Here is a 27988-nt window from a genome sequence, read left to right on the forward strand (position 1 = left end):
ACAAAGGCTGGGATTGATTTTGGGGTTTCTGGGGTCAAGGTCAAGGTCACTGTTACTTAAAATAGAAAAAGGGTTTCCGGTCAATAACTTTTGTTTCGGTAAAGATATTTGAATAAAACTTGGTGTGTATGTAGCTTATATCAAGACAAAGGCTGGGATTGATTTTGGGGTTTCTGGGGTCAAGGTCAAGGTCATTGTTACTAAAAATAGGGTTAGGGTTAGGTTAGGGTTAGGGTTAGCATATCTTCTACATGCATGGAGGGATTTTGATGAAAGTTGGCACAATTGTTCACCATCATGAGACGGAGTGTCATGCGCAAGAACCAGGTCCCTAGGTCTAAGGTCAAGGTCACACTTAGAGGTCAAAGGATACAAGAATGAAAACTTTGTCCGGAGCATGTCTTCTTCATGCATAGAGGGATTTTGATGTAACTTGGCACAATTATACACCATCATGAGACGAAGTGTCTTGCGCAGTTCCCTTCTTTAGAATTACTTCCCTTTGTTGTTACTATAAATAGCTTATATTGTAACTTTTTCATTACTAGACGTAGGGAAAAATCGAGACCAATTTTCTGTAGTACAACATGCATGTTACATCCAAGTTTGAGGTGTATTTTGACCAATCTCTACGTGGTAAGGATTTCTGTGTGGACTTACAATTTTTTTTTTTTTTTTTTTTTTTTTTTTAAGATTAACTTCCCTTAGTTGTTACTATAAATAACTTATATTGTAACTTTTTTATAATTGACCGTAGGGAAAAACCAAGACCACTTTTCTGTGGTACAACATAGTTGTTACTTTCTAATTTTAGGTGTATTTTAAGGTATCTCTACCTGGTAAGGAGTTTTTTTGTGGACTTAGAAAAACAAAAGAAAAGGGTTTCCGGTCAATAACTTTTGTTTCGGTAAAGATATTTGAATAAAACTTGGTGTGTATGTAGCTTATATCAAACAAAGACTGGGATTGATTTTGGGGTTTCTGGGGTCAAGGTCAAGGTCATTGTTACTAAAAATAGGGTTAGGGTTAGGTTAGGGTTAGGGTTAGCATATCTTCTACATGCATGGAGGGATTTTGATGAAAGTTGGCACAATTGTTCACCATCATGAGACGGAGTGTCATGCGCAAGAACCAGGTCCCTAGGTCTAAGGTCAAGGTCACACTTACAGGTCAAAGGATACAAGAATGAAAACTTTGTCCGGAGCATGTCTTCTTCATGCATAGAGGGATTTTGATGTAACTTGGCACAATTATACACCATCATGAGACGAAGTGTCTTGCGCAGTTCCCTTCTTTAGAATTACTTCCCTTTGTTGTTACTATAAATAGCTTATATTGTAACTTTTTCATTACTAGACGTAGGGAAAAATCGAGACCAATTTTCTGTAGTACAACATGCATGTTACATCCAAGTTTGAGGTGTATTTTGACCAATCTCTACCTGGTAAGGATTTCTGTGTGGACTTACATTTCTTTTTTTTTTTTTTTTTTTTTTTTAAGATTAACTTCCCTTAGTTGTTACTATAAATAACTTATATTGTAACTTTTTTATAACTGACCGTAGGGAAAAACCAAGACCACTTTTCTGTGGTACAACATAGTTGTTACTTTCTAATTTTAGGTGTATTTTAAGGTATCTCTACCTGGTAAGGAGTTTTTTGTGGACTTAGAAAAACAAAAGAATTACAATGATTACTAAACAACCACAAAATTAAAATTACATCTGCAAATACAGGTGCTAGAGTAAAGAAATTTGCTGTGACGGGCGTATATTGTGACATTCTGGCACTCTTGTTTATTCTTATGAAAAGTGTTGAAAACCTGGTTTCGTGGCATTGCCGCGTTTCTTGTTCTGTTTTATTTTCCATAATACAAAATGTCTAAAACATAATAAGGATAAAATTAGCAATCGTGATAAAATAAGATTAAATAATACAAAAATTGCACAAATAATAATTCACGCGCTATGTAAAGAAATATAGAATACACTATTAACGATATTTCAAAATATTCCTTACCACAGCGACTAGTGAATTAATTGATAATCGACAGAATTCTAAATAATTTAATGAAGTTTTTTCTGTATTTTAGCGTTTTACTCGTAAGAGTACATTAACCATTCTGAAGGCAGAAGGAATTTGGCGGTAAAAGTGCGAAGAGATTAAAAAAAACAACACCAGTCTATTTCTTTCTCTCATTCTATCTCTCACTCATACCCGTAAGACAACCAAGAAGATTGGCCATACATGACAAGAATTCACAAAGACTGTACGGACAAGTACATGGATGAAGTGCCTCGGAAATCTCCGTTAATGTTCGTGATATAACGTACATTACCGAGGATATCCGATTCAATTAAACAGCAGATGATACAAACATAATAAAACCTGACGGACGCAGTCGGAAATTTGGCTTCATGAGGGCAAAGTATTAGTTTCCTGCTCAAAAAAAGACTTAATGCATGGCGCATGTCACCACAGTACATAAAATGTTACGACCCGTGACAAACACACTATAATTTCCACATGTTTTCCTTGTTTATATATAAGCTTATCTATATTCGTCACCGGTAATGTTAAAAATTTCATTGGAAAAATCCTGCAAGATACAGAGGTCGCTCCACTTCAAGAATCCTCTTTTCTTCTTTACTGTTCTAGATGTAAAAATCCTGCAAGATACAGAGGACGCTCCACTTCAAGAATCCTCTTTTCTTCTTTTCTGTTCTAGATGTAAAGAACCTTATCCAAATGTTAGTAACCTGGTTTCGTAGTTAGACAGTGGATCACTGCGTCCGCTCTAAGTCTGGTTTGTTTGCATTTAAATTTATTTATTGTCGCCAATAGTAATCCATATAGGCGACTCCTTCGGAATATAGACAAGTAATTTTAGTGGGAGGATACGGCCAGATAATGACATACGCTTCCCTGACTCTTTAGCTTGTCGTATGTAAAACACACAAAAGAACAAATGACCATTCAATATACATGATAAATTGCAAAATAAAAAACAATGTTATGCAATTGGAATTACAAAACAATAAAGTGACTGGAATCTTTAATTTTAAAGACAATACCAATTTGTTGTGAGAAAATGAATCTCTGTACTGCATATATCTTGAACCCCCAAAAAATTAAAAAAAAAAAACAGATCTAAGTTTGTAATTCGAATCACAAACTTCAAACCCCTATAAAGCTTGCAATTTGAATCATAAGCTGCGAACTGCAGACTAGCCGTCTGTTTGCAGGTATAACGGTGGGGACCCCTTACCTCTATTTAGCAACCACTTACTTAGTACTAAACTTATAAAAGTAACGTTCCGATACACTTCATTTTGAATTGCAAACTGCAGCTCACAATTCAAATCCTAAACAGCAATGTGCAGTTCTAAGAAATTGCAGGCCCATTACATCTATTCAGCAACCACTTATTAATCACTTGCCCATCATCGATGTGGGTTCGAGCCTCACACGGGGCGTTGAATTCTTCATGTGAGGAAGCCATCCAGCTGGCTTACGGAAGGTCGGTGGTTCTACTCATGTGCCCGCTCGTTATGAAATAATGCACGGAGGGGCACCTGGGGTCTTCCTCCATATGACCTATCATGTGTCGGTGCGACGTTAAATCAAAAAAAAAAAAAAAAAAAACTCACTAAGTATTAAAAGACAAGAGTAACGTTCCAATATACTTTCATTTTGAATCGCGAACTGCAGACCAGTTGCAGTTCTTAATTCGAATCTGAAACTGAGAACCGAAAACTAGCCGGCAGTTTGCAATTATTATGGAGGGGGAGGGAGTGCAGACCCATATCCTCTACTTAGCAACCACTAACTAAGTACTTAAATTATAAGGAAAACGTTCACATAAACTTTAATTTTGAATCGTAAACTGCGGACCAGTTTGCAGTTCGCAATTCGAATCGGAAACTGAAAACCCGCTGACTAGCCGGCAGTTTGCAGTTCTAATGGAAGCAGGGGGAATGCAGACCCTTAACCTCTTTTTAGTAACAACTTGCTTAGTACTGAAATTATAGGAGTAACATTCCGATATACTTTCATTTTGAATCGTGAACTGCAGACAAGTTTGCAGTTCGCAATTCGAATCGTGAACTGTGAACTGCGAACTGCAGACCAGTTTACAGTTCGCAATTCGAATTGGAAACTGAGAACCGCTGACTAGCCGCCAGTTTGCTGTTCAAATGGAGAGGGAGGGAGTGCACACCCATAACCTCAATTTAGCCACCACTTACTACGTACTTCAGTTATAGTAGTAACATTCCTTATACTTTTATTTTGAATCGTGAACTGCAGACCAATTTGCAGTTCGCAATTCGAATCGTGAACTGCGAACTGAAGACCAGTTTGCAGTTCGCAATTCGAATAAAAAACTAAGAACCACAGACTAGCCGGTACTTTGCAATTCTAATGGAGGGGGAGGGCGTGCAGACCCTTAACCTTTAGCCTGCTAAATTTCTATAATGGACTGGACCATCATTCAATTGGGGCAGTACCATTTACCATTGAAGGGGTGTTTACTGAAAAGGGCTTGGTTCACTTATGTACCTAAATGGCACCGAATTTAGCCATATTATACATTCCTTATTCTACATTGATACATATGCTGTCCGTAACAAGTAAACACCATGCTTCATATATAAGTAATAAACTTTGAAAAATAATGTGTTGTTGTGTTTATATATTACTCCAAACATGCCCCACTTTCCAAAAAAATGTGAATTTTCCATGAAATTTGAGACTTTATTTATGATTTTCGCCTTGGCGGCATCCTTTACCAGTCTTAATATTTTAACCACTACTTCGTACATTAAAAACCAACAAAAAGTGCAAAAATCATCGCTGGTGAGCAATGCCGCCATATTCAAAAACGAAAAAAAAAACGTCCGTATCAGAGACACATTTTTATCCGAAATTACACAAGCCTCGATTTCGGTAAAATGACGTTGATCAATGTTGACGTCACTTAATTAGATGTTTATTTTTCATTAATTTGTTTTTCAAGCAACAGCCATTAGTGTTAAAATCAATAATATCGGACGAAGATTTTTAAGTTTAAACTTTAGTTATATCGCACTAGCCTAATGAGTGAATTAGCGAATTGTTTCCCTTTGAAATCAACACGCCATTATCGGTGGATACATGTCTGAAACTGGGTCAGAGAATACATGCAGTTATTGCTCTGAATATACGCGGATATTTAAAGTGCATGGCGGATTTATTAATTGTTAGGGTAAGTGTTAATTTTCATTATAAATTTATTCGTAATTAGAGGCAAAACAAAATGGACAGACCGCTTTGTTTGTTGACGTATCGAAGATACAATTTTGCAGCGAAGAAATAATAGCAGTGTTGACATTTCGATTTGACTGTGTGCTGTCAAATACTTTTATTTGTATGTTTTCATGATGGCAGAATATACTTGTAGCCGAGACAGTTGGGCATCTACTATGTTAAGTACATTCTGTATGAAAGTTTCTATCTAGAAATAGAATCCAGTAAAGAGGTAAATGAACAGGAATATTACAAGATATTTTAGATCTACATTGATTAAACTGTCACAGATGTGAACAGTTTAAAACTTTAATAATTACATGGTCATTATGCACAGTACAAGCTATGAAAATTATAGTGGTGTTTTAAATTGTCAATTTTTGTTGTAATAACAACTAAAATAGACCTCCTGAAAATTTCATAAAAATTCTACATGCAAATTACAATAAAAACTACTTTTTTTTTCATTATCACTACTGCCATTACTGGTAGACAGCATGCTGGTAGGCTACTAAGTAAATGAGGATTTTTTTTTATATTTTTCAGGATAACCTCCAGCAGTAATAATATAGAGGCTCACTGCAACTGCTCAACAAGTATTGACCCCATACTATGCTCAGCAAGTAGGGCCCTTGTATTTCTGTGAATCCTCATGCAGGTATAAGATTTTGAAGTTAGTGCTTACATTCATAGCAGTGTCAGTATCCTCAAATGCACTTTTTCAATATCAATTTTAACTATGGAATTCCATATATCACTAAATTAAATTCCATAGTCTTCAAACAAATCATGACTGTATGAATAAAAGCTACAGGCCTGCAGTGCACATTTTACATTTACAATTATAGTGACACCTTTGCAGGAATTTTGTCAAGTGAAATTATCTAAAGGAAGTTGTGTTTTGTTAAGACTTGATTTTACTAATTTCTATTTTTTTTCACTGAACATTCTGTAAATCCCTGAAATTGGGTTGAAAATACTGCATTACTTTATAATAAAGATGCTATATTATAAGCACTGTGAATTGGAATTCAATTAAATTTTGATAAATACAAGTTGATGTTAAGCAATATCTTTAAGAAAGGATGAACTGTTTGGTCAGTGTTGATTCACTCCATTTTTGATGAGAATTTAATACATTTCTTATAAACTGTTCTTGTTTTTGTATGAAAAGTACAGTACTGCTGTTGGAAGAGGAGCAAACAGTGTGGTATCTATGGTCCAGCATCACTTCAAGCATCATGGCTATGGAGAAAAGAATGTTTCATTACATATGGACAATTATAGTGGACAAAATAAGAAAAGTATTGTAATAAGGTAAGAATTCCCAATAAATAAAGAAATATGTATTAATCACACAGAATTTGATGTAGAAATATTTAATTTTACAGTGTGTTCATACACCAGTTTGGAAAGTCACTAGTTTCCAGTTTATATATATAATGTGCATAATTTTATGTAAATAAAAAATATATTTCCACTGATAAACATTGAATTACAATTTGAATATTGCATTACTTACACAACATACTGTATTAAGACTTAGGTGTGTATGTAAGAAAATTAACTGTGTAGCTGGCATTTACTTGTTTTAATAAAGTGATGCTATGTTATATTCAAAGGACTCACTATTGCTACTTAGAAGTTTTTGTTTAAGAATTCATTGTTTACATATACCCCTTATTTTAGCTATGGAATGTGGCTTGTTATGATGGGTCTACATGATGACTTGGAGTACAACCTGATTGAGGCCCGGCATACATAATTCAGCCCTGAACATGTTTAGGTATATATTTGGCTTGAGCCTCTTTAATCAATTACGTTTTTTTATTAATAATCAAGTATTGATAAAACTTACTGCAGAGATCATGTCTGTAAAGAGGCCACTATTAAAATACCTCAGTTTCTGTTTATTTTTGTGTTGTTAAAGAGTGTCTAGCTCACTGCAAGCAAGTTAAACAGAAATAACATAATTCTAATAAAGATACTGTTTTTTCTTAACCAGGTTAAAAAACTGCTTGTTAAAATGAGATCAAAATCATGGCCCTTACTTGATGTAGAATATGTGCAATAGTTGAATTTTTTCATTAACAGAAGTTATTACGGTAATAAAATTCTAAAATGTTATTTAATGTAATTAAGTGTGGGCTGTCGTTTGGACAGCTGTTGTTCAGGATTTATGAAAAGGTTATGTGTTCTTTGTCTTAAATATTGATACATTTATCATTACAGAATGTCTTCTGCATGACCTAGTATAGTATTCTTGAAGGATTATAACTTCAACACAGAGACGGAGATTAATATTTTTAGGCAGGGGGTTGGCATGACAAGCAAATTCACCAACCGTATTACCACTCCTGAGTTAGAAGCTAGTCGACAGTGGTACCTGTATAATGAAAAAGTGCCCCTTTGCAGCAACAGCAATGTATGCTCAAAACCAGCAGTGTCAAAGCCATTAAAATTGAGAACTCGAGTCATTTAAAACGAAGAATGAATGGAAAAAAGTGTTTAACATTTAAAGTAATACAGAGAAAGAGCTCTGAAATTTTGATTAATTTGAAAGTGTTTTTGATTAATTTGAAAGTGTTTTTGATTTTTTGAAGATGTACTAGACCCAAATTCCATATATTTGAAAAAAGAATAAATGATACATATAGTTTACAGTACTATGCATTTGTTAAATATTGACACACTATATACATGTAAGGCTGAACACAGTATAAATGTGAAATTCCTCTAAAACACTGGAAGATTTTTCAACAATAATTGTAACATATATTGTAGTAATATACATTTTTTTTCATTACGACAGTTGGACTATATAGATCTACGAATATGTTCTGCATGTAATCATTTCAGTCGGCAGTATCATGTTCATTTTCCCTTTTCATGAACAATTAATTTAACATGTCTGAAATCACAATATGTGTGTAATTTGTAAAACATACATTGGATTATTGTGGAAACAATTTAGTTTTTGTATGCCTAATTGTTATTGCCGTTAGTAATCTAACTCTTTTAATATGATCAAGCAATTTAAAAAGGCAGTTTTCTTAAACTATTACTGTGTGTTAAATGACATTATGTAGTATAATGTTTACGGAATTAACTGCGTAACCATGGAAACATTTTTCTGTTATTCTATATTATGTCTCGAAAAAAAAACATTGTTTGAAGAACACCTTTTAGTGATGCATTTTTTTATTTTTACATGTAATGGTAAATGCTGAGTGTTCTACAATAACTTAGCAAAAACGTCATTGTTGTCTCATTGAAGCATGTACTGCAACTCCATTGTAACCATAGCAACAGAAATATATTGTATTATTTATGAATAATGATCTTCACAAACAAATTACATATGTTTTTTTTCTAAAAGAATGACCTAAATTGGTTTTATTCCACAAAAAACAGACATAGCAAATATTCTCATTTTTATCTCCGTTTCCATGGCAACCATATTTCTTTTTGCCTGAAATTATAGGCGTTGCTTAGGGTTATATCTTAGCATATGTGAATGTTAATTATGCATTCTGATGTAATTGTTATAAGCGATTTTCATGTTTCCATAAAGAAAATCAATCGGTTGCCATGGCAACAGCACAATTTCAAATGAATTAAAATATGAGATTTTGCATTCTGAGTTGTTGATCATTCATTATAATAATATTTCAACAACATTTGATGTTGTGCCATTTTCACCTATAAGTGAACCAAGCCCTTTACTGACTGAATAGCGAACAGTGCAGACCATGATCAGACTACATGGATGTGCAGGCTGATCTTGGTCTGCATTGGTCGCAAAGGCAGAATCACTTGCCGCCATCAGGCTAAAGGTTAACATTTATTTAGCAAGTACTAACTAAGTACTGAAATTATAAGAGTAACATTCCAATATATTTTCATTTTGAATCTTGAACTGCAGACCAGTTTGCATTTCGCAGTTCAAATCGTGAACTGCGAACTGCAGACCAGTTTGCAGTTCGCAATTCGAACCGGAAACTAAGAACTGCAGACTAGCCGGCAGTTTACAATTCTAACAGAGGGTGAAGGGGTGCAGACACTTAACCTCTATTTAACAACCACTTACTAAGTACTATAATTAAAAAAGTAACTAGTAACATTCCTTGTACTTTCATTTTGAATCGTTAACTGCAGACCATTTTGCAGTTCGCAATTCGATTCGGAAACAGAACTGCATGTTAGTCGGCAGTTTGCAATTTTTATTCAGAGACAGGCGGTGCAGACACTTAACCTCTTTTTAGCAACCATTTTCTATGTATTAAAAAGTAAGAGTAACGTTCGAATATACTTTCATTCTGAATCGTGAACTGCAGACCAGTTTGCAGTTCGCAATTCGAATCGAAAACTGATAACAGCAGACTAGCCGGCAGTTTGCAATTCTAATAGAACGGAGGGAGTGCAGACCCATAACCGCTATTTAACAACCACTTTTAAGTACTAAAACTATTATAGTAATTTTCCTTGTACCTTCATTTTGAATCGTGAACTGCAGACCAGTTTGCTGTTCGCAATTCGAATCGTGAACTGCAAACCAGTCTGCACTTCGAACTGCGAACGGCAGATCAGTTTGCAGTTCGCCATTCGAATCGTAAACTGCGAACTACAGACTAGTCTGCCATTTGCAATTTTATTTGACCCTCGAATTGTGAAATGCATTCTAGTCCGCAGTTTGCATGGCAGTGCTGATCAGACCAGTTTGCAGTTCGCCATTTTGCAATTCGATTCCAAAGCTATGGGCTTCGAATTGTGAAATGGATTCTAGTTCGCACGGCAGTGCTGATCAGACTGCACTTAAATATATGAATCGTGAACTGCGGATCAGTTTGCAGTTCGCAATTCGAATCGCGAACTGCAGACCAATCTGTAGTTTGCAATTAGATTCCAAAGCTATGGGCTTCGAATTGTGAAATGCATTCTAGTTCACACGACAATGCTTATCAGACTGCACTTTGAAATTTGAATCGTGACCTGCGGATCAGTTTGCAGTGCGCAATTCGAATCGCGGACTGCGAACTGCAGACCAACTTAACTCAAATAACTTAAAGGTCAAGGTCACACTCGGAAGCCAAAAGTCAACATGACGTTTTTTCCTGTATGCTCCGTAAGGGATTTTACTTTTACTTGGAACAAAAATTAATGTTCCTCGTATAAAGGCGACGTGTCATGGCGATCCACGCTCAATGGTGAAAATCACACTTTGAGGTCAAAAGTTTGCAGTGTCTGTTTTGTGTCCGCTCCATAACTTTCCGTTTTCCTTTCTGTTGCCATAGTTATCTTTTCTTAGTTATACATAGATGATTTACATTGATATACATGTCTTCATATAACATAACATATTTCCATCACGTACATGCATTTAAAACTAATATTGGCATGAGGCTCATTAGTCTCGGAAAGTTCTCTGTTGTTATGTCATAGAGAGCATGATAAACACCCAAAGGAATCGAAATATTTTTGATGCAAAAATATAAAGAAACTTAATTCACGTCGCTGAAATTCAAACCAACACGGAAAGAGATCTCTTTTGAACATAGTTATTAGGCTTTTTATAATGGTAAGTTTGACAAATAACAAAATGTTGAATTACATATGCTTCATATTACTCTATTTATAGTTATGTTTGTACACATCGCGTTTAAAACATCGTTGGAGGTCTTTACTTCATTTACATGTTTATCATACGTCATACGGTGTTTGGACAATTTTTGGTGGGTGGAGGGAGGTGGGGGGGGGGGGGGGGGGGGGGGGGTGGATATTCGAGACGCACTTGTTTACCTGGATCTGATGGTAATTTCAGTTTTAAACATCTTTATCTAAAACATCATGTGCATTATTATATATGCTTTAATTACACTGTAAGTATGTCTGCGAAATGTTTTTTCTTTCGCATTTGTGCGCGATATGCATACGAGGAGTGTTCGATATGAATTGCTTATTGTCCTCTAGCTCGATATCCACATGGGGCACGATAAAAACCAATACCTACCTGTATAGGGTTATTCAATACCTACACAACGGTGTATAAATGTACATGTTAGACTAAGTGTAAGACATAAAATTTGCTATTTGAATACACGCAATCATTGACCACTGTAGTAAAAATGGTTGGTAGATGGGTCGACAAGAAAGATGAAATACGGGCTTACATCAAAGCTCGCTCAAAACTTGGTTGTTCTTTGAAGCAGCTGATGACTGAACTTTCTACTGCTTATGGACCTTCTTGTGTGTCTTATGACACAGTTCGGCGGTGGAAAAAGAAATTTGAGTCTGGTGTAGAGTCCATCAAAAATGCACCGAAATCAGGTAGGCCAAAATCTGCATCTCGTAAAGAAATCGTTTCCAAAATAAAAGAAATCATTGAAGGAGATGCCAGATTTACAGTTCGTGATATTGCGCGAAAGGTAGGCATATCACTATCAACGGTTCACCTTATTTTGAAGAAGCATTTGAAAGTCAGAAAGATTTCTGCTAGATGGGTGCCACATCTGTTGACTGATGAGCAAAAGAGGCAACGGGTTAAAGTGGCCAAAAAGCTGCTTCAAATGTTTCCAAAATATGACAAAAAGCAGTTTGCCAATGTCGTCACAGGTGATGAAACCTTGGTCCATTATTTTGAGCCCGTCAGAAAGATTAGCAATACGATCTGGGCCACTAAACACAGCAAACGCCCAATAATTGCCAAACGTTCTTTGAGTGCAAAGAAGGTTTTGTATGCAATCTTCTTCTCTGGCGAAGGAGTCGCAATAAAAGTGCCGATGAAAAAGTGTTACGGATACATGAAAAAACTACATAGTTCAGTTCATAACAGTATCGCACATAACGATGTACTGAAATGCGATTTAAAGAAATTACTTTATATGGTTTATCGCATATTTAATAATGCTTTATACAAATAATGTACATCTGGCATTGTACATTTCATAACCTTTTAATTATAAACAAACTCTGGTAAAAAAAAAATGCAGTCTGCTATTGAACTGACTGGTTGCAATCTAAGATACCAAATGATATTGTTGTGTATTCAGTACATAATGTTGTTTTGTAAATGTGAAATTATAAATACTTAGATGATTAGTCAGTCAGTATCTCAATAACACTAGGTAGTGTCACAACTCAAATCATATTCTCAACATTATTTTAGATTCACCAACGATCGACCTCATAGCAATTAAAACATATACAACAGGACAAGGAGCTTTGACCCTTCGTTGTACTGCAGATTCTAATCCCGCACCTGACTATGTTTGGCTACTGCCGGATGGATCAGAGAGTATTGGATCTCATTTGGAACTCACGAATCTTACCGTTGGAAACTCGGGATTCTACATGTGTATTGCTCATAATGTTTTCAAAGGTGAAAATCATACAACAAATACAACAACTTATATACGCGTTGAAAAAGCGCCAACACCGAGTACAGAGGTCACCACTACCACACCTTCTTCGATTCAAACAACATCTGGTGAAGCTTGTAAGTACACACAGTTACAATATTTCTTCTTGATGCTTACTAAAAACCTGTCTACAGAAAAAGTTTGTTTGGTCACGTGGAGGAAGGTCACGTGGAGGAAGATCCCGTGGAGTCTTCGTCCACTAATAAACACTGGCAAGCGCCATCTGACCTGAACCGCGGTACTTTTAAAAACTTAACAAAAACCAACAAATAAATAAGGCAATGCTAATGTAATGTTTCTGTAAACCACCACTGTTCTAGTAACTATTTATTTAAAGTTTGCTCTTTACAAACCTAAAGGAAAATCTAAATAACAAATATTAACGATTTATTTTTCACCCAGTTACTCATATTGATTTATATTGATAATGGAACAGATAATTATTATTAGTTACACTACTTGTTGGTGTAAGGATACGCGATATAAGCTGTGTAACGATTTGTTATCTTGCCAACTACCCTTACATGATATAATCGATACATTTTATATTAACAAAGCTGCTTACAGTGCAGACTGGAATCCTGTAGTCATATGTTTGGTCATCATGTTTTGTTTGTATTTGATTAACACCAGCCATAAAATGCACAATGACCTGTATTTTGATTTAATCACAAAACACCAAAGTTCATTTACACAGGTTATGATCAGGTTTAGATCAGAAACACAAAAAAAAGCTTTCTGTTCCAACTTTTCGAAAACCACCAGATTTCACGATGTCAGAAATGTCTTGAAACTTTCGGCTTTCATCACCTGTTACATCCTTGTTCTTGCACGTAAATGATCCTACAACAAACTGCTGAGTAAGAAACAAGTTCCTTTGTGTTGCGATGATTTAACTTAAAACAAGATTTTAACATTCGTGTCTCCCATACAGAGTTATTCCGCTTTTTACGGCTAACTTCTGTCAAACTTCACGAGTCTAAACTAAGTAGGAAAATGAAAACGACAAGAAAACACTAAATTTACTCTCGGAAACGATGTCTATCACTGGAGCTTATTGATAATCTGACTTGATTCTGTTACGCCAGCGATGCGGCAGCCATTTTGTTTTAATCAAAATTCATATCTGAAATGTACTTGCTGGATATGGAATATATCCTGTCTCCACGTGACGTCTACTGACCAATAGAAATGCAAGAAACTTGTATGAGACAAGATAAAACTAGATCTACAGCCACACATTGTTTTTATTTCTTCGTTTGTATGCCTACTGCTATTACCAAGATAATCATATCAAAATGATTTACTGCTTTATTGTTTTTATCTTTATACTTATTATTCCACGTACGAGAAAAAAAACAACACCAGTATTCCACCCTGCCCATTGATTAGAGATTAATTCAAGCACGGTATGGACGCATAACAAACATTTATACAACTGACAATTATATCAGCTGCTCTGCACTATCACTGTTTACAGATTACAGCCTGAAGGGAGCTATACATGTGGTATGCACTAACTATCACTGGAATATTACGGTAGAAATGGACAAAATACGACATATCTACCCAACAGCAAGGGCATCTGATATATACCTTGGGGAGAATAAATGTAAAGGTGTGCAAAATGGTGACCTTCTGGTATTTCAACATGACCTTTCCGAATGCTTAACTAGTGAACTGGTAAGTTTACCAAGAACTAGTTTTATAACTGTTTCAGAATTGTAGACACGGCATTTGGGTTCAATGTCTGTCTGGGAATTCGTCTTGTATTGTTATATGATAATAATATTTTAGCCGAACCCTGAATTAAAAGAAATTTAATGTGTATCTAGATGATTTTGTAAGCCCTTAATTTCAAATGTTTGACAACATAATAACACCATAATAATATAACAAGTGGTACTTTCTTACTTTGAACAGCCTGTCAACGGAATTGAAGTGTACAACAACGAACTAATTTATGCGGAGCACGATCCTGTATACCTGTTTATAGTGTTGCACTATAACTGGACAGTTGGAGTAGAATGTGACATAGGACAAAACGGAACTGCTATAGGTATGACGGATTTAAAACAATTTCCAGTTGATTTCAAATAGTTTGTCTGGAAATTTAAAAGCTTTTCGAATGTTTCTCAATTTGAGCACAGCGTGAAAATGTGTGCACGTGACTAGTTCGAGACCATTGTGGGTTTAAAGATATAATAATAATGATAATAATAATAATAATAATAATTTATTTTCAGAAAGTTACATACTAAGAGTACACAAAACACATACAATTTATTTCTTGTATGGCCTTCGATTTAAAGGTTAAAAATTTAACTGACAGTTACACAATACGCAGAAAACACACCAGTCCTAAATAATACATAATTTTAAAATAAAATAATCAACGACGTGCATGTACATTCAAATACTGAATCATTAGAGTTGAGTGACCTTTGGTCTATTTTAAACACTGTTGCCTCATTGTATAATTTTGATTGTATGAAATATATCTTAATAATGCTCACGATGCATATAAAGTGTGGAATTATTCGTCTGATTTCTTATCAGAATAAATCGATACTAGTGTAGTTCTTTCTTTCATATAATCTCCTAAATAGAAAGAGTCATTTTCTATTATTATGTCATTATGTTTAGTATCTCGGAATTCAAAATTTGGCTTTACCCTGTGCGTCTGTCTTGTCTTTTAACTGAAGAATTTAAAGAGTGAGTTTTTTTGCCAGGCCAGCAACCAAGTTTAAACTCAACAGATATGTTTTTGTCCGAGGCGATGACCTGTGGTTTTCCATCTTCCTGTATGTTTCTGTTTGTCTGTTACATCTATCTTATTAACTTCATTGGTTTTATAGGTGGATTTTCTAGTAATGCGACCAGCGCGATAGCTCATAATATCAGTAGTCCCCAATACCCCGTCAGCGTGTCCTTTTATAAAGATCAGGATTTCATCCACGAAATAGGTAAAGGAAACCCTTTGCATGCTCAGATAGGCTCGCACGTCTACGCCAAGGTGTTTACAACAGTCACTGACTGGAACATCAGGATGCGGGTCCACACGTGTTACACAAAACCGACTGAGCAAGTGCATGACCACATGAAGTACTTTCTAATAAAGGATGGGTATATACATTGATCAACTAATATCATATCTAGATACAAAAATGTTAACAAATTAAGAAAACAATTCCTAGTTATCCTTTGGATAAAATTTGAGAGCAGTATTCCAGAAAACATTCAAAAGTTAAAATAATGCAATAATAGTCAGCGTTCCTAAATTCAATTTGCTGATGTAATGAAACGAGATACAAAGAAACAACTATATTTTTTTCAAACTTTACTGTTTCCATATAAATTCAACTATTATTTGTCTTACAGGTGTGAAGTAAACACGAACACCCACATAATTTCCCAGTCTACGCATGAGACAAGATTTGTGTTTGACAGTTTCGAGTACTCAAACAGCCATGATGGGATCTATGTGTTTTGTGATGCCCTATTCTGTGACTCCTCCGACTGGTCGGCCCAGTGTCGCCAAACGTGCAACCCAGTCACATAAGGGAATTCTGCAACCTGAAAAGCAGAAAACTGATTTAATGATCACGAACACATTTCATAATGTAATCGATTCTAGTTTACTTGTTATTTACGGATTTTAAGTAGTTATTTCAATGTAGAATTTCTTAACATGATTATTTATCAGTTTATAATACCCCTACAAACGAAGTGAGCTTGTCAGTTGGATGGTCGGTCTGTCTGTCGGTCCGTTTGTTTTCATGCTTTCCGGACAATAAATCATAAAAGGCTTGACAGATTTAAATAATTTTGGTACACAGGTGTAACATCATAAAATACAGGTCAATTTCGACTTTGTCTACAATCCACCATTTTCTGACGTAGTTATGGCCCCTTTCCAACTTAAAAATTGCCAAACTCATGGTTTTAGGATGAAAGGCATGACAGATTTAGATAGTTTTTGTAACATCATAAAATACAGGTCAAGTTCGACTTTGGCTACAAACCACCAATATTTTGACGTAGTTATGGCCTCTTTCCAACTAAAAATTTGCCATACTTCTGCGGCAAAGCTGTATTGTATTGAGGGGGTATTATTCGTCACTCCTGTGACAGTTCCAGTTTAAAAATCTCTTTTATTCATTTGGAATGTCATTTTTCGTAATAGCTTTTCAGCATGTTCAGGAAATGAATTTAGGAGAAAAGACATGTGCATGTATTGGAGCGGAAATATAGATAAGATACCTCGGGAATTTTTAAATTACGGTTTTGATTTTCATTTCTAATGAATCATATGATGTTATGGAGGATTTTCTTTTTTTCATGTTCAACATTCATTTAACAAGTCATTTTATTTGCTGAAATTCTAAAATAATCTAGCATTGTCTAGAAGTGGCAAGAAAAAAGGAAGATATTAGTATTCTTTTATGTTCTACTTTTGGCTGGATTCTATTTAAAATCTTTAAAAAGATGACAGATTGATTATTATTGTATGTTATCTCTCATTGTTTCTTCTTTCTTTTATCGTTGGACGTTTGACAATTGATTAGCGATGCAGACACACCGGTGTTTGACAGTCACTTTGCCCTTATGTAATCTTAAATCTGTGGACTACCGGTAAAGATGGCGGTGGACGTGTTTTCATTTGCTCTGTGCTACATGATTTATTGAAGTTTTGGACGTTTTTTAGACTTTGAAGGATAAGTTTGCACAGACTATGTGATTTTGCATATATCAATAGTGTCAAAATAAAAGTTGGATTAGTTACAAAAGGTACTTTAACACTTTTTTATAATCAAGGTACGGTATTAAATGCGCCTAAACCAAGTACGGTATTAAATGCGAGTAGTCAATGCACGGTATTAATGCGTATTATCCAAGTACTGTATCAAATGCGCATAACCCAAGTACTCATGATACTGCCTAGAATAACAAGAGAGATCGTTATACATAATTTGCAATTAATCATAGAAAACAGACAACAAGTAACATGATAGGCCTGTTGAGAGCTGAAAGGTCATTTGATTGGCGAGTTTGACGACGTGAAACTGTCGAACAGAAAGGGAGAGAACAGCAGGAAAGTCGGTTCATTTTGACTAGATTGGTATCTTTGCGAGACTTCGGCTTTCCGTTACAAGTAAGAGCATGTGTTTGTGAATAAACTGAAATTTTGATATCACTTGCACCGACATGTATCATGAAACCTAAAACTGCAACACCCGACGTTACATAACAAAAATACTGTCGAAAAACGGCGTCAAATCCAAACAAAACAAATCAAACAGCAACATATGTGGTAATTTGACAGGGATTGGACAGACATTTTAGGAAGGTATAAAACGTGTAAAATATAAAAAAAATACCGTTACATCTCCGTTTAACAAAAAAGAAACAGAAATCAGAACGGGAGCAATTTTTATATCTTTTTTTTCAGTTTGGTTTAGAGTAATACCGATACGAAACAATAAACGTCATATGTCAAATTTTCCAGCTTTTGCTGGTGTAGAAAGAACTTAGGTGCCCTTCATTTCATTGTTTCATGTGTAGTCGAGCACCCAGGTAGAACTACCGACTTTTGATCAACCTGCTGCAAGGGCTTTATCTCAAAGAATTTCACATCTCAAGTGAGATTTCGGTCCCATGTCAGAAAACGAAGTCAGCGACGTTGACCACTCGGCCGCGAAGGCACCTATGTAAGCAAAGTTTGAAATATTCACACTTGTGTAATTCTCACGCTAATTTTCAAGTCAAACTCATGAAACCATTCGGATATTTATAGATACATGGATAGCAAAAACTTAAAACCATCGGAGAACACCTTTTCCAGGATTATACCATATTAAATATCCAGACACGGTTTTTATAAATAATCTTAAAACTTATAAAGTGAGTGTTAACAAGGTCTTGTCACATTAAAGTACATTCTATAGCCAAAATATCGACATTTTAGTGCTTGTCTTTACAACCATTTTGCGAGATTTTACTGAAGAATTCAGAATTTGATGAATGAAACGCCTATTGAAATTGATTAAGCTCTCTTTTGAAGTATATATCTTGAAAAATAAATGCCAACTTTTACCTGAAAATCCGGACAGAAGACAGAAAAAAAATATTTTTAGGAGGTCATGTTTTTTTCAAAATCGACAGCTACTACACGCAAGCAGTATTCTGTTTAAAATTGTGACCAAAGCCTACCTAAATGAAAGATCTACTTCCTGCGAGCAATCATTTTTTAAATAAATTTGATGAAAAGGCCTGTTAGAGTCGATCATTTCAGATAATTTTTATTTTCTCTTTTTTTTTCATACAGACGTCATCAATTCACTATTGATTTGAATTAAAAATGTGTATTTATGATAAAAATCCATAATATCATTACAAGGCCAATACACATAAAAGTCAGATGTGTCAATTTTATTTTTAGAAACCGTTGCGGTCACAAAGTAATTGACAGAATTAAATGTAAATTTCAGCATATTTTTTCACACAAAAATGTGTTTGTGCGTAGAAATGTGATCAGGCTGAGCACATGGCCTTATGGATTACATAATTTTCGGCGCTTAACGTAAAAACAGTTTCAGGACAGGATTCACAAACATTCAATTTGTGCTTAAATGTACATGCGATACATTATGCATATGAATATAGATCACTATAGTATCACATATGGAAGTAACTGGAATAAATCTGGACTATTTCCTTCGGATGTTTACATGACTGTGCTGTCAAAAGGCCTCCCATGTGTTTACATATTTTGACAGGTCGAGTTGCTCTTGCAGGAACGACGATATTTAAGGTAAGTTTATGAATTAATTATTTTGCAACGAGTACAAAACAAGGTTGATAATCAGTCGTCTGTATTTCAAGACCTGGAAACGATTTGCCCAGTCATGTAAACGGGTGGAGTACATAGCATACCGGTATTATGCATGCAGCCTACTGTCACCAGAGTTTCTAAAGATAAATCATTAGATGCAGAATTAACGCATTGACCCATTTTTTATACTCATAGATAGTAAATCGATCAGAATGGGTCATTGTCATAGCAAATAAAACGTGTATACACTTGTTGCATTCAAATTGACATAATTTGAAACTTAGAAAAAAGACGGCCAGAAACACTTTGTATAAATTAATACATGTATGATTGGACATGAGGCTGAATCATACGGTTAGCTATGACGTCTTGTGTTGTTTCAGATGAATACCTGCACCGTGGAAATATTGTAGATCTAATTTGTAAACTGTCTTGGAACCCGTGTTCGCCTCGCACATTTCCTATTGAACAGGAATGCATGATGGAGACCAACAGTACAGAAAGGCAAATGTCAATATTCATAGAGTCTACAATATTCTTGTATGAAAAAGAAACGATGTCTGTAAGTAGACAAACGAAAGGATACCTCTGCATAGCTGAAAACGTCAAGGGTCTGAATGAAACATGGTCAATACTTAAATATTAACAAATAGATACAAGTTGACTGACAATAGCATAGATTACACCAGATTAATAATTTTCAAGTTATGTCATGCATGTCAATGTCTGTACTATCTGAGTATATTCTAATCGTGTATCGTCTGTGAGTTTAGTCTCTAAAATCATACTAAAATTCTTTACTATAACAACTCGAAGTTCACCTTTACGTCTTTTTAAGATAAATTCACACGAACTGTACTTGTTTTATTTTCCTATAGAATATGAAATTCTTTTAAATTAAATTATCTAAATTAGTCGCCGCAGTTTGATAATTAACGTTTTTGCCGTTATTGCGTGCGCGATAAGTAAATGGAATATAAAACTGAATTTTTATAAGTATACAAAATTAATATTGGTGAAAACAAATCCTACAATATCCACATATTCGTGTAATTATCATATAAACATATATTTTGCAGATAATACTGGAAGGAATAAGGGGCAATATTTATACTGGTGATATAGCAGTATATGATGTCAAACTTACGGATGGGTTTTGTAGAAGTCAGATTATAGGATAAAAATTTACATTTTTGTATAGACAGAAGTGTAAAAATACAATGTAATGCATAAGTAAATTATTTGTCTGTGTTGTTCGTGGGCATTATGCCTTTTGCTATTAGCTAGCACTTAACTAACCAGTTCTCTCTGATTATATACCTGTATAACGATTTTTTTCGACAACAGTATCTCTTAACAAATAAAACCTTCTTCATATTTCTTAAGCTTACAAAGAGTTGTACTAGATTCTACAATGTTTGCATTGCTTTACTTTTTCTATATTTAATTTTTCTTTTGTTAAATGAAAAGAAATCTTAGAAAATTAGTTTCTTCTGCATCGAGGTAATATTTGCACACAAATTCAGTCTTAAATTTAACACATTGATCTGATTTTGATATGTTATTTATACCAAAATTCCAGCTGTGTCTAAACTGATCTCGAAGATCAGCATAATGAGTAAGTTCAAACGTCAGCATTTTCCAAAAGATATCCTAGCCTAACATATTCAGCAAAATGTTAATAAATAATTGCGTTGTGCTCAATTTAAAAATCTTGGAAAACCAGTACCATTATATTGTATACAGTAATCCTATTACTGTTGGTAGTAAAACCTGTTTAATGAGTATTCCAAAACCTTTTTCTTTTCACAGTAAATATAAAGATACCTTCCTTATTCATCAAAAACTAAGACATAGTGGTTTGTCTCGTTTTACAATCTTTTCATGTGAATTCTATCCCTGAACAATAATAAATTCGGTTCAACAACACTAAAGATAATAAAAAAAATGATTTTTAAACTTCATTTTAGTCTAAACAAGAGCACCGCCTGCAGATGCCGTCGCTCGGCTGCAAATGCTTGACAGTATGTAAAAAAGAGTTACGGTGTAGAATTTCTAAGTACAAAAAGGGCCATACTTCTGACAAAATCAATAGATTTTACCTGGCACTTTTTTCAAGATGTCTGTCCAATCCCTATCAAATTACCACTTATGTTTTAGTTTTAAATCTTACTGCTGCATGATAATGCACATGATGTAATGGAAAGACAACATCTCGCAAAGATACCAATCTAGTCAAAACGAAATGACTTTCTTGCTCTTCTTTTCTCTCTCTTTCGGAAAGTTTCCGTTGACGTCAACACGTCATACTGCATGCGTATCTGCTGCATATCTTTGAATTAAACATTGACAAGTAACCATAATTTTTTTTTTTGATTCTTGAAATCATGATTAGCAATTTCATAATATTCATGTGACAAAAAATAAAGGAACACAAAATTAAAAAAAGTTAATTGCCAATAAACCCTTTAGTCACTAATGCCATTTTAACTTAACTTTTGACAGTTTTTCTTGACTCAGTATTCAGTGAATTTGGGAAAATGCCGCCGTACTGTGTAACGTTATATACATTTTGACTGTTGCGACAAATTCAAATGATGCAAAGCACTCCATTAGTTCTAATAGTATCTTTTTCTGTGTCAGTTTTGTGGGTGGCTTTCTTTACGGTGTGTGGCTATAGTTGCAGTTGGGTGTGGTAAATATTTTCATGGTTTCTGTTCTTTCATTTTTCCTACACTAACATTAAGCAGTGTAACATTCTGCAACGTATAACATTGATCCAATGCGACAAATAAATTGCGCAGCAGATTCAAGTCCCTCCTGGAGTAGTTTAATTATGATATCTGATGTAGTATCTATGAAGTTAAAACTGTGGAATATTTGGCAGCTATTTGCTATTTTTCAGTTTAAGAACAAACACCTTTTAACTATGAATGGGAGCCTCCGTGGACGAGTGGTTAGGGTCGCTGGCTTCAAATCACTTGCCCCTCACCGATATGCGATCGAGCCCTCACATTAGGCGCTGAATTCTTCATGTGAGGAAGCCACCCAGCTGACTCATGGAAGGTCGATGGTTTTACCTAAGTGTCTGCTCGTGATGAAATGATGCACGGAAAGTCACCTGGATTGTTCCTCCTCCATCAGAGCTGGAAATTCGCCATATGATCTATAATTGTATAGATGTGACGTCAAATCCAACATAAACATATGATGGTTATAATAAGAATACACTGTTTAAGCTTGGCGGCTTGAAAAATATGTTTTTCTACAGAATTCAAATGTTTATACACTTAACATCAGACGTGGCATATTTGCAAGTGCACTGAAAGGTTTATGTGAGCGGAATTTCAGCATCGTGCGTTTGTGTATTTAAAAGTTAGCGATAAGTTTAAATATTGCTGATCAAGCATTCAGAAATTAAGTTATCACATTTTTTCTGAAATACTGCACAAGGTTGCATATTTCTTGATACACGAATTCATCAAATGTTTACTGAAAAGGGCTGTCATGTTGAACACCTGGTGTAGACAATGTACATTTCAAGCGCTCTGTACAAAAATCTATCATAAAATGAAAAATAACACATGCAAAACTAAAATGTTAATGAGCTGATGAACAGGTTTCACACATAATTTCACTTAATTTGGAACTAAATGAAGATACTTGGAGCATAGCCTACAGTTTGATTGCTTTAGGAAACAACGGGCCTATTTCTCTATCATTTATTGTCAAACTGTAAAATCACGTCCGGTAATCTCTAGAATCATAACCAGATGTATGGAAATGCTTCTGCTGTGATTTCCGTTTAGGATGTATCCAGTATGAAAAACATGGACACTGGTAAGCAAATCTTACGCATTTGTCTTATATAACTGCAAATGAAAAATCAGTGAATGCTGTTCGATGTCCGATTAAACAACGATTACATGCATTCATAATTTTATCATGACATCACTGAATATAAGGGGTTCTAACTGACTAATCGGAGAGCTGCATTTTTAAGTACCTGCTAGTTTCCACTTGGGTATGAGGAAGTATATTTACAATGAAAATATAGTGACTTTAGAAGTAAATATCACACTACTTTAGAAATCAAATTTAGATTTTTCACTGCACAAGTCCCAGATGATGCTACAAACAACAAAAATTTGAAGTTTCATTGAAATAATATATGGATTGAGTACCTTTATTTTAGTTTAAAATTTGAGATTTTACACAGGGAGTCTATGATAAAGTCCGAGTAAAATGTAATCAATACCCAAGCGAAATTAGTATCATTCCACAATGTTTTGGACATGTTAAAATTATGAATACACAATTTTTAGTGCCAGGACCGACTATTCCTGTAAACTTTTGAAGTTTGTTTCATCCAAACAAACCAGTTAATTTCACTAGTAAAGTAATAACAATAATAATGATAATAAGTAATTAATACCTTTCTTCATGTATAAATTTTTAGATCGCAGTCACAGGATTTTACAACAATAAAACAGATTTTATATCCACATACCGTTTTGCGCCTAGCCTTTACCGATATCTTTCCAGCACTCAGCCTTCTCATTGTTTTTGAATGCTTAAATGAAAACAGAATTTAAACATATATAACAATACCGTAGTAAAGTATGTTATAGCACCGTATGTTTTATTATAGTAAATTGACAGTGCCCCTTGGTATTAATACAAAGTCGCAAAATGACTTTGATTATGAAGACGTGACTCTAAGCCAACAAATATGATCGAAATACGCAAATAAAACCAGTTATTGTGCTCGTCGGTGAGATTTTCTCTCCAAAAGTTGTAAGCTAAATTAACAGTTTTTATACTTTTGTTATGATACAGAATAGACAGTCCTTTGTAGATCTAAGTAATGCTGTAGATAGATAGATAGATTTATTTCGGTAAGGAGTGCACATACATGGACAATTAAAAACAACATGTATAGTAATTACAACATAATAACATAGTGCATACATGAAATTAAAAATAGCCATGACAGGCACACCGTCACCAAGGATTACACAAAAAAGAGAAAACTCTTATTTCCATTGTGTTCCTTTGTGTTGGTGGCATGACATAGAGAGGCATAACAGAGTTTACAGAATTATGTCACTAGATGGAAATTGAAGTATGTGACTAGATGGAAATTACACAGCTATATCAAATAAAGAATTATGTGACTATATGGAAATTGCACAACTATATCAAAAAGTAAAATGCGAGCTTAAATTAAAATGTTCATTCATCGAAGGCCAAAAGAATAGTTATTAAAAGACATTAAATAGTTATTAAAACACATTAAAGTCATTATGCTAAACTGTCTAGTAAATAATTCTTTACTAACATTTTAAAAACAGGTAATTTCTCAGTCTGTGCTATACTAGCAGGCAACTTATTCCATAGGGAAATACCAGAAAAGAAAAAGGACTTTACCCCAAAACCTTTGACCTTTGGAACAGCAAAAGCACCTTTGTGACTTAACCTTGTCCTATATGAATGAACAGTATCCTGTGGGATAAAATTGTCTCCCATGTAGTCCGGGGCTAACCCATTTTTTATCTTAAAAACATAACACAGGATAATCTGGTCTACACGTTTGTTGACTGGTAACCAGTTGAGAGATTTAAAGTGCTCTGGGCCAATGTGCGACCTAGTATCAAGGTCCAGAACAAACCGCATTAACTTATTCTGTGTGGTTTGGAGCTTGGATTTAAGTAACTGAGTCAGACAATGGTACCATATAGAACAGGCGTAATCAAAATGACATTGGATTAGGGCCATGACAAGAAGTTTCTTGGTGTGTTGAGTAAGATAACGTTTCTTCCGATATAGATATTTTAACCTTGCGTTAGCCTTTTTTAATATGGAGCGAGCCATTGAATCGAAAGATAGGGTCTGATCAAGGGATGCACCAAGATATTTGACAGTAGAAGTTGGTTCAATAGTTGTACCATTACATGTAATGTTGGATTTGACCTTATTCTATGTTTAGATCCAAGTAAGATTGACTCAGTTTTACCTAAATGAAGTGACAATTTATTATCTACCAACCATTGACTGACAAGATGCAGGTCATCTTTCAAAGATTTTTCTACAGATGACTTAAATTTATCTGAAACAAGTATACCAGAATCATCTGCATATAACAAAAGCTTGTTTTTAACCACAGCTGACATATCGTTGACGTAAATTAAAAATAAAAGAGGGCCTAGTATGGACCCCTGTGGAACTCCACATGTAATGGGAGCAGAAGCAGAATGAGTACCAGAGACATCCACCAGCTGTTGTCTTCCTGAAAGATATGACTGAAACCATCTTAAAATGTCATCACCAAGTCCCGCTGAACGAAGCTTCATAAGAAGAATGGAATGGTCAACTGTGTCGAAAGCCTTTTGGAGATCTAACAGAATCATACCTACTACATGACCTTTATCCATCTCCATCCTTATATAATCTGTTAAATGAATTAGACGTGTGTCTGTTGAGAAGCCACTTCTGAACCCAGACTGAAATTTGTACAATAATTTGTTTACCTTGAAATATGATTCAACTTGGTCGTATACAACCCTTTCAAAAATCTTGGATACAATACTCAGAATTGAAACTGGGCGATAGTTACCTACAGAAGTTTTGTCATTCTTCTTAAAAATGGGAACAACCCTGGCTAATTTGAGATCATCTGGTACCACACCTTGAATGAGGGACAAATTTATGACATGAGCAAGAGTTTCAGCAATAATGCAAGCTCCATCTTTTACAAAACGGGAAGGTATACCATCTAAACCTGTAGCTTTATTAGCACCTAGCTGAGTTAAGTATTTCAATACCTGATTTTCAGAAACTAGTGAAAAAGAGTAGTTATTCAAAAGCACACCTAAACTGGCATAAAATTTTGTCACAAAAGATTTACCAAACTTATTAACCCTAGCCGGCAATTTTTCAACAAGTTTTGAGGCAACTGAAATGTAGAATGTATTGAAAGAGTCAGTAATAGTTTCCTTATCAAAACAAATATTACCATCAATATTCAGACATATGTTGGAGCTTGAAGAAGATAACCCTTTCTTAGAAGGTAAGCCAAGATTTTTAAGGATAGCCCAAAGTGATTTGGAATCATTTTTATTTTCTTCAAGACTCTCGGTAAAAAAGCTTCTCTTTGCCGAATCAATCAAATATTGTGTTTTGTTACGTAAAGATTTAAAAGTACAATAGTTCTCATCACTTCTGACTTTTCTATATTGCTTAAAAGCTAAATCTCTCTGGTTTATTGCAATAATATATTAGCATCCATCCATGGCTCTGTTTTTTGTTTGATACGCAGTTGCTTAACTGGTGCAATATTGTTAACAACGGACATAAAAATGTTCTTAAACTGTTCCCAAGCTTCAGATGCATTGTCACAAGTAATAATACTCTTCCAATCCACAGCTAACAAGTTTGCTTGAAAATCTTCACTACTATAGTTTTTCATGGAACGTGTTGTAATGTTATTATGCGATCCGATGAACACTTTTGAAACCTTTCGCGTACAAAATATCATGTTGTGATCACTAAAACTGGTTTCTATGACTCCAGATTGAGAAATATTTTTCGGGTCTGACACTAATATCAAATCTATCATAGAAGATGTTAAATTACTTATCCTTGTACAATCAGTTATCAGCTGTGTGAAATTAAACATATCAATAACAGAACTAAAAGCTGAAAGTAGAGAACACGATTTTGAAGACTTACAGACGTCAGTATTAAAATCTTCCAATAAAATTGTTTCATACTCAGAAAAATGACTAGATGATGAACACACACTGTCTAAAATACTATAAAAGTTTGATTGATGAGGCGGTCTATAAATAACTCCACAGAGAATAGGTTTGGATTTTGGCAATAGCACTTCCAGCCAAGTTGCTTCAAGATCTTCCTGGTCTAAATCGCTGCGCTTGTTAAAAGCAAAATGGCTGTATGCCATGTAACGTGAAAAATGTTTCTAAATGTAAAAATATACTATTTGCATTATCCACACTATGCCAAATAAAAGACATCTAAAAATTGCATTTTACAAATAGTCATACCAACCATTTGTGTATTATATCAGCATCTTCAGAGTTGTTGCAAAATGACTGGGTACAGCAGTTAGGTCTCAGATCTAAGCAAAATGTGACTGAATCACGTTCGGAAGTTTATCGTTTCAATAATTTTCGTTTACATCGTTTCACTTTTGTTTTATTTACTTTTATTTTATAACGTGACTTCAATTTGCTCTAATAATTCTTTTCTTCTGTAAAAAATTCATAAACGTTTTTCCTTGTAACGCAGCTGTATTTGTATTTTGTCAGCAAATTTTACGAATGTGTGCTGATGTTATTGTGGGCATTTTTACGAGGATGATTACTAATATAACAAAGCCCGCCCGCTTAGCTCAGTAGGTAGAACGCAGATCTACGGATCGCGGGGTC

The 27988-nt window shown here is 34.7% G+C and overlaps 1 protein-coding gene and 1 long non-coding RNA gene across 2 annotated transcripts in view; both read left to right on the top strand.

The window, feature by feature from the left end:
• Positions 1 to 17204, top strand: part of LOC123536870 (uncharacterized) — a 95552-nt gene extending 78348 nt beyond the window's left edge. Inside the window, exons 10-14 of the mRNA XM_053529265.1 lie at positions 12451 to 12780; positions 14184 to 14386; positions 14627 to 14762; positions 15562 to 15829; positions 16085 to 17204. Of these exons, the coding sequence (XP_053385240.1) occupies positions 12451 to 12780; positions 14184 to 14386; positions 14627 to 14762; positions 15562 to 15829; positions 16085 to 16265 (1118 nt within the window). The 3' untranslated portion in view covers positions 16266 to 17204. The remainder of the gene's footprint in view (positions 1 to 12450; positions 12781 to 14183; positions 14387 to 14626; positions 14763 to 15561; positions 15830 to 16084) is intronic.
• LOC123561240 (uncharacterized) lies at positions 4542 to 11023 on the top strand. The gene is made up of 5 exons (XR_008368241.1): positions 4542 to 5244; positions 5832 to 5943; positions 6460 to 6602; positions 6975 to 7071; positions 7518 to 11023. It is a non-coding gene; the product is annotated as an uncharacterized LOC123561240 (long non-coding RNA).
• Positions 17205 to 27988: the final 10784 nt, after the last annotated feature.

The sequence above is a fragment of the Mercenaria mercenaria genome, chromosome 17, assembly GCF_021730395.1.
Source record: "Mercenaria mercenaria strain notata chromosome 17, MADL_Memer_1, whole genome shotgun sequence".
Taxonomy (NCBI): Eukaryota; Metazoa; Mollusca; class Bivalvia; order Venerida; family Veneridae; genus Mercenaria; species Mercenaria mercenaria.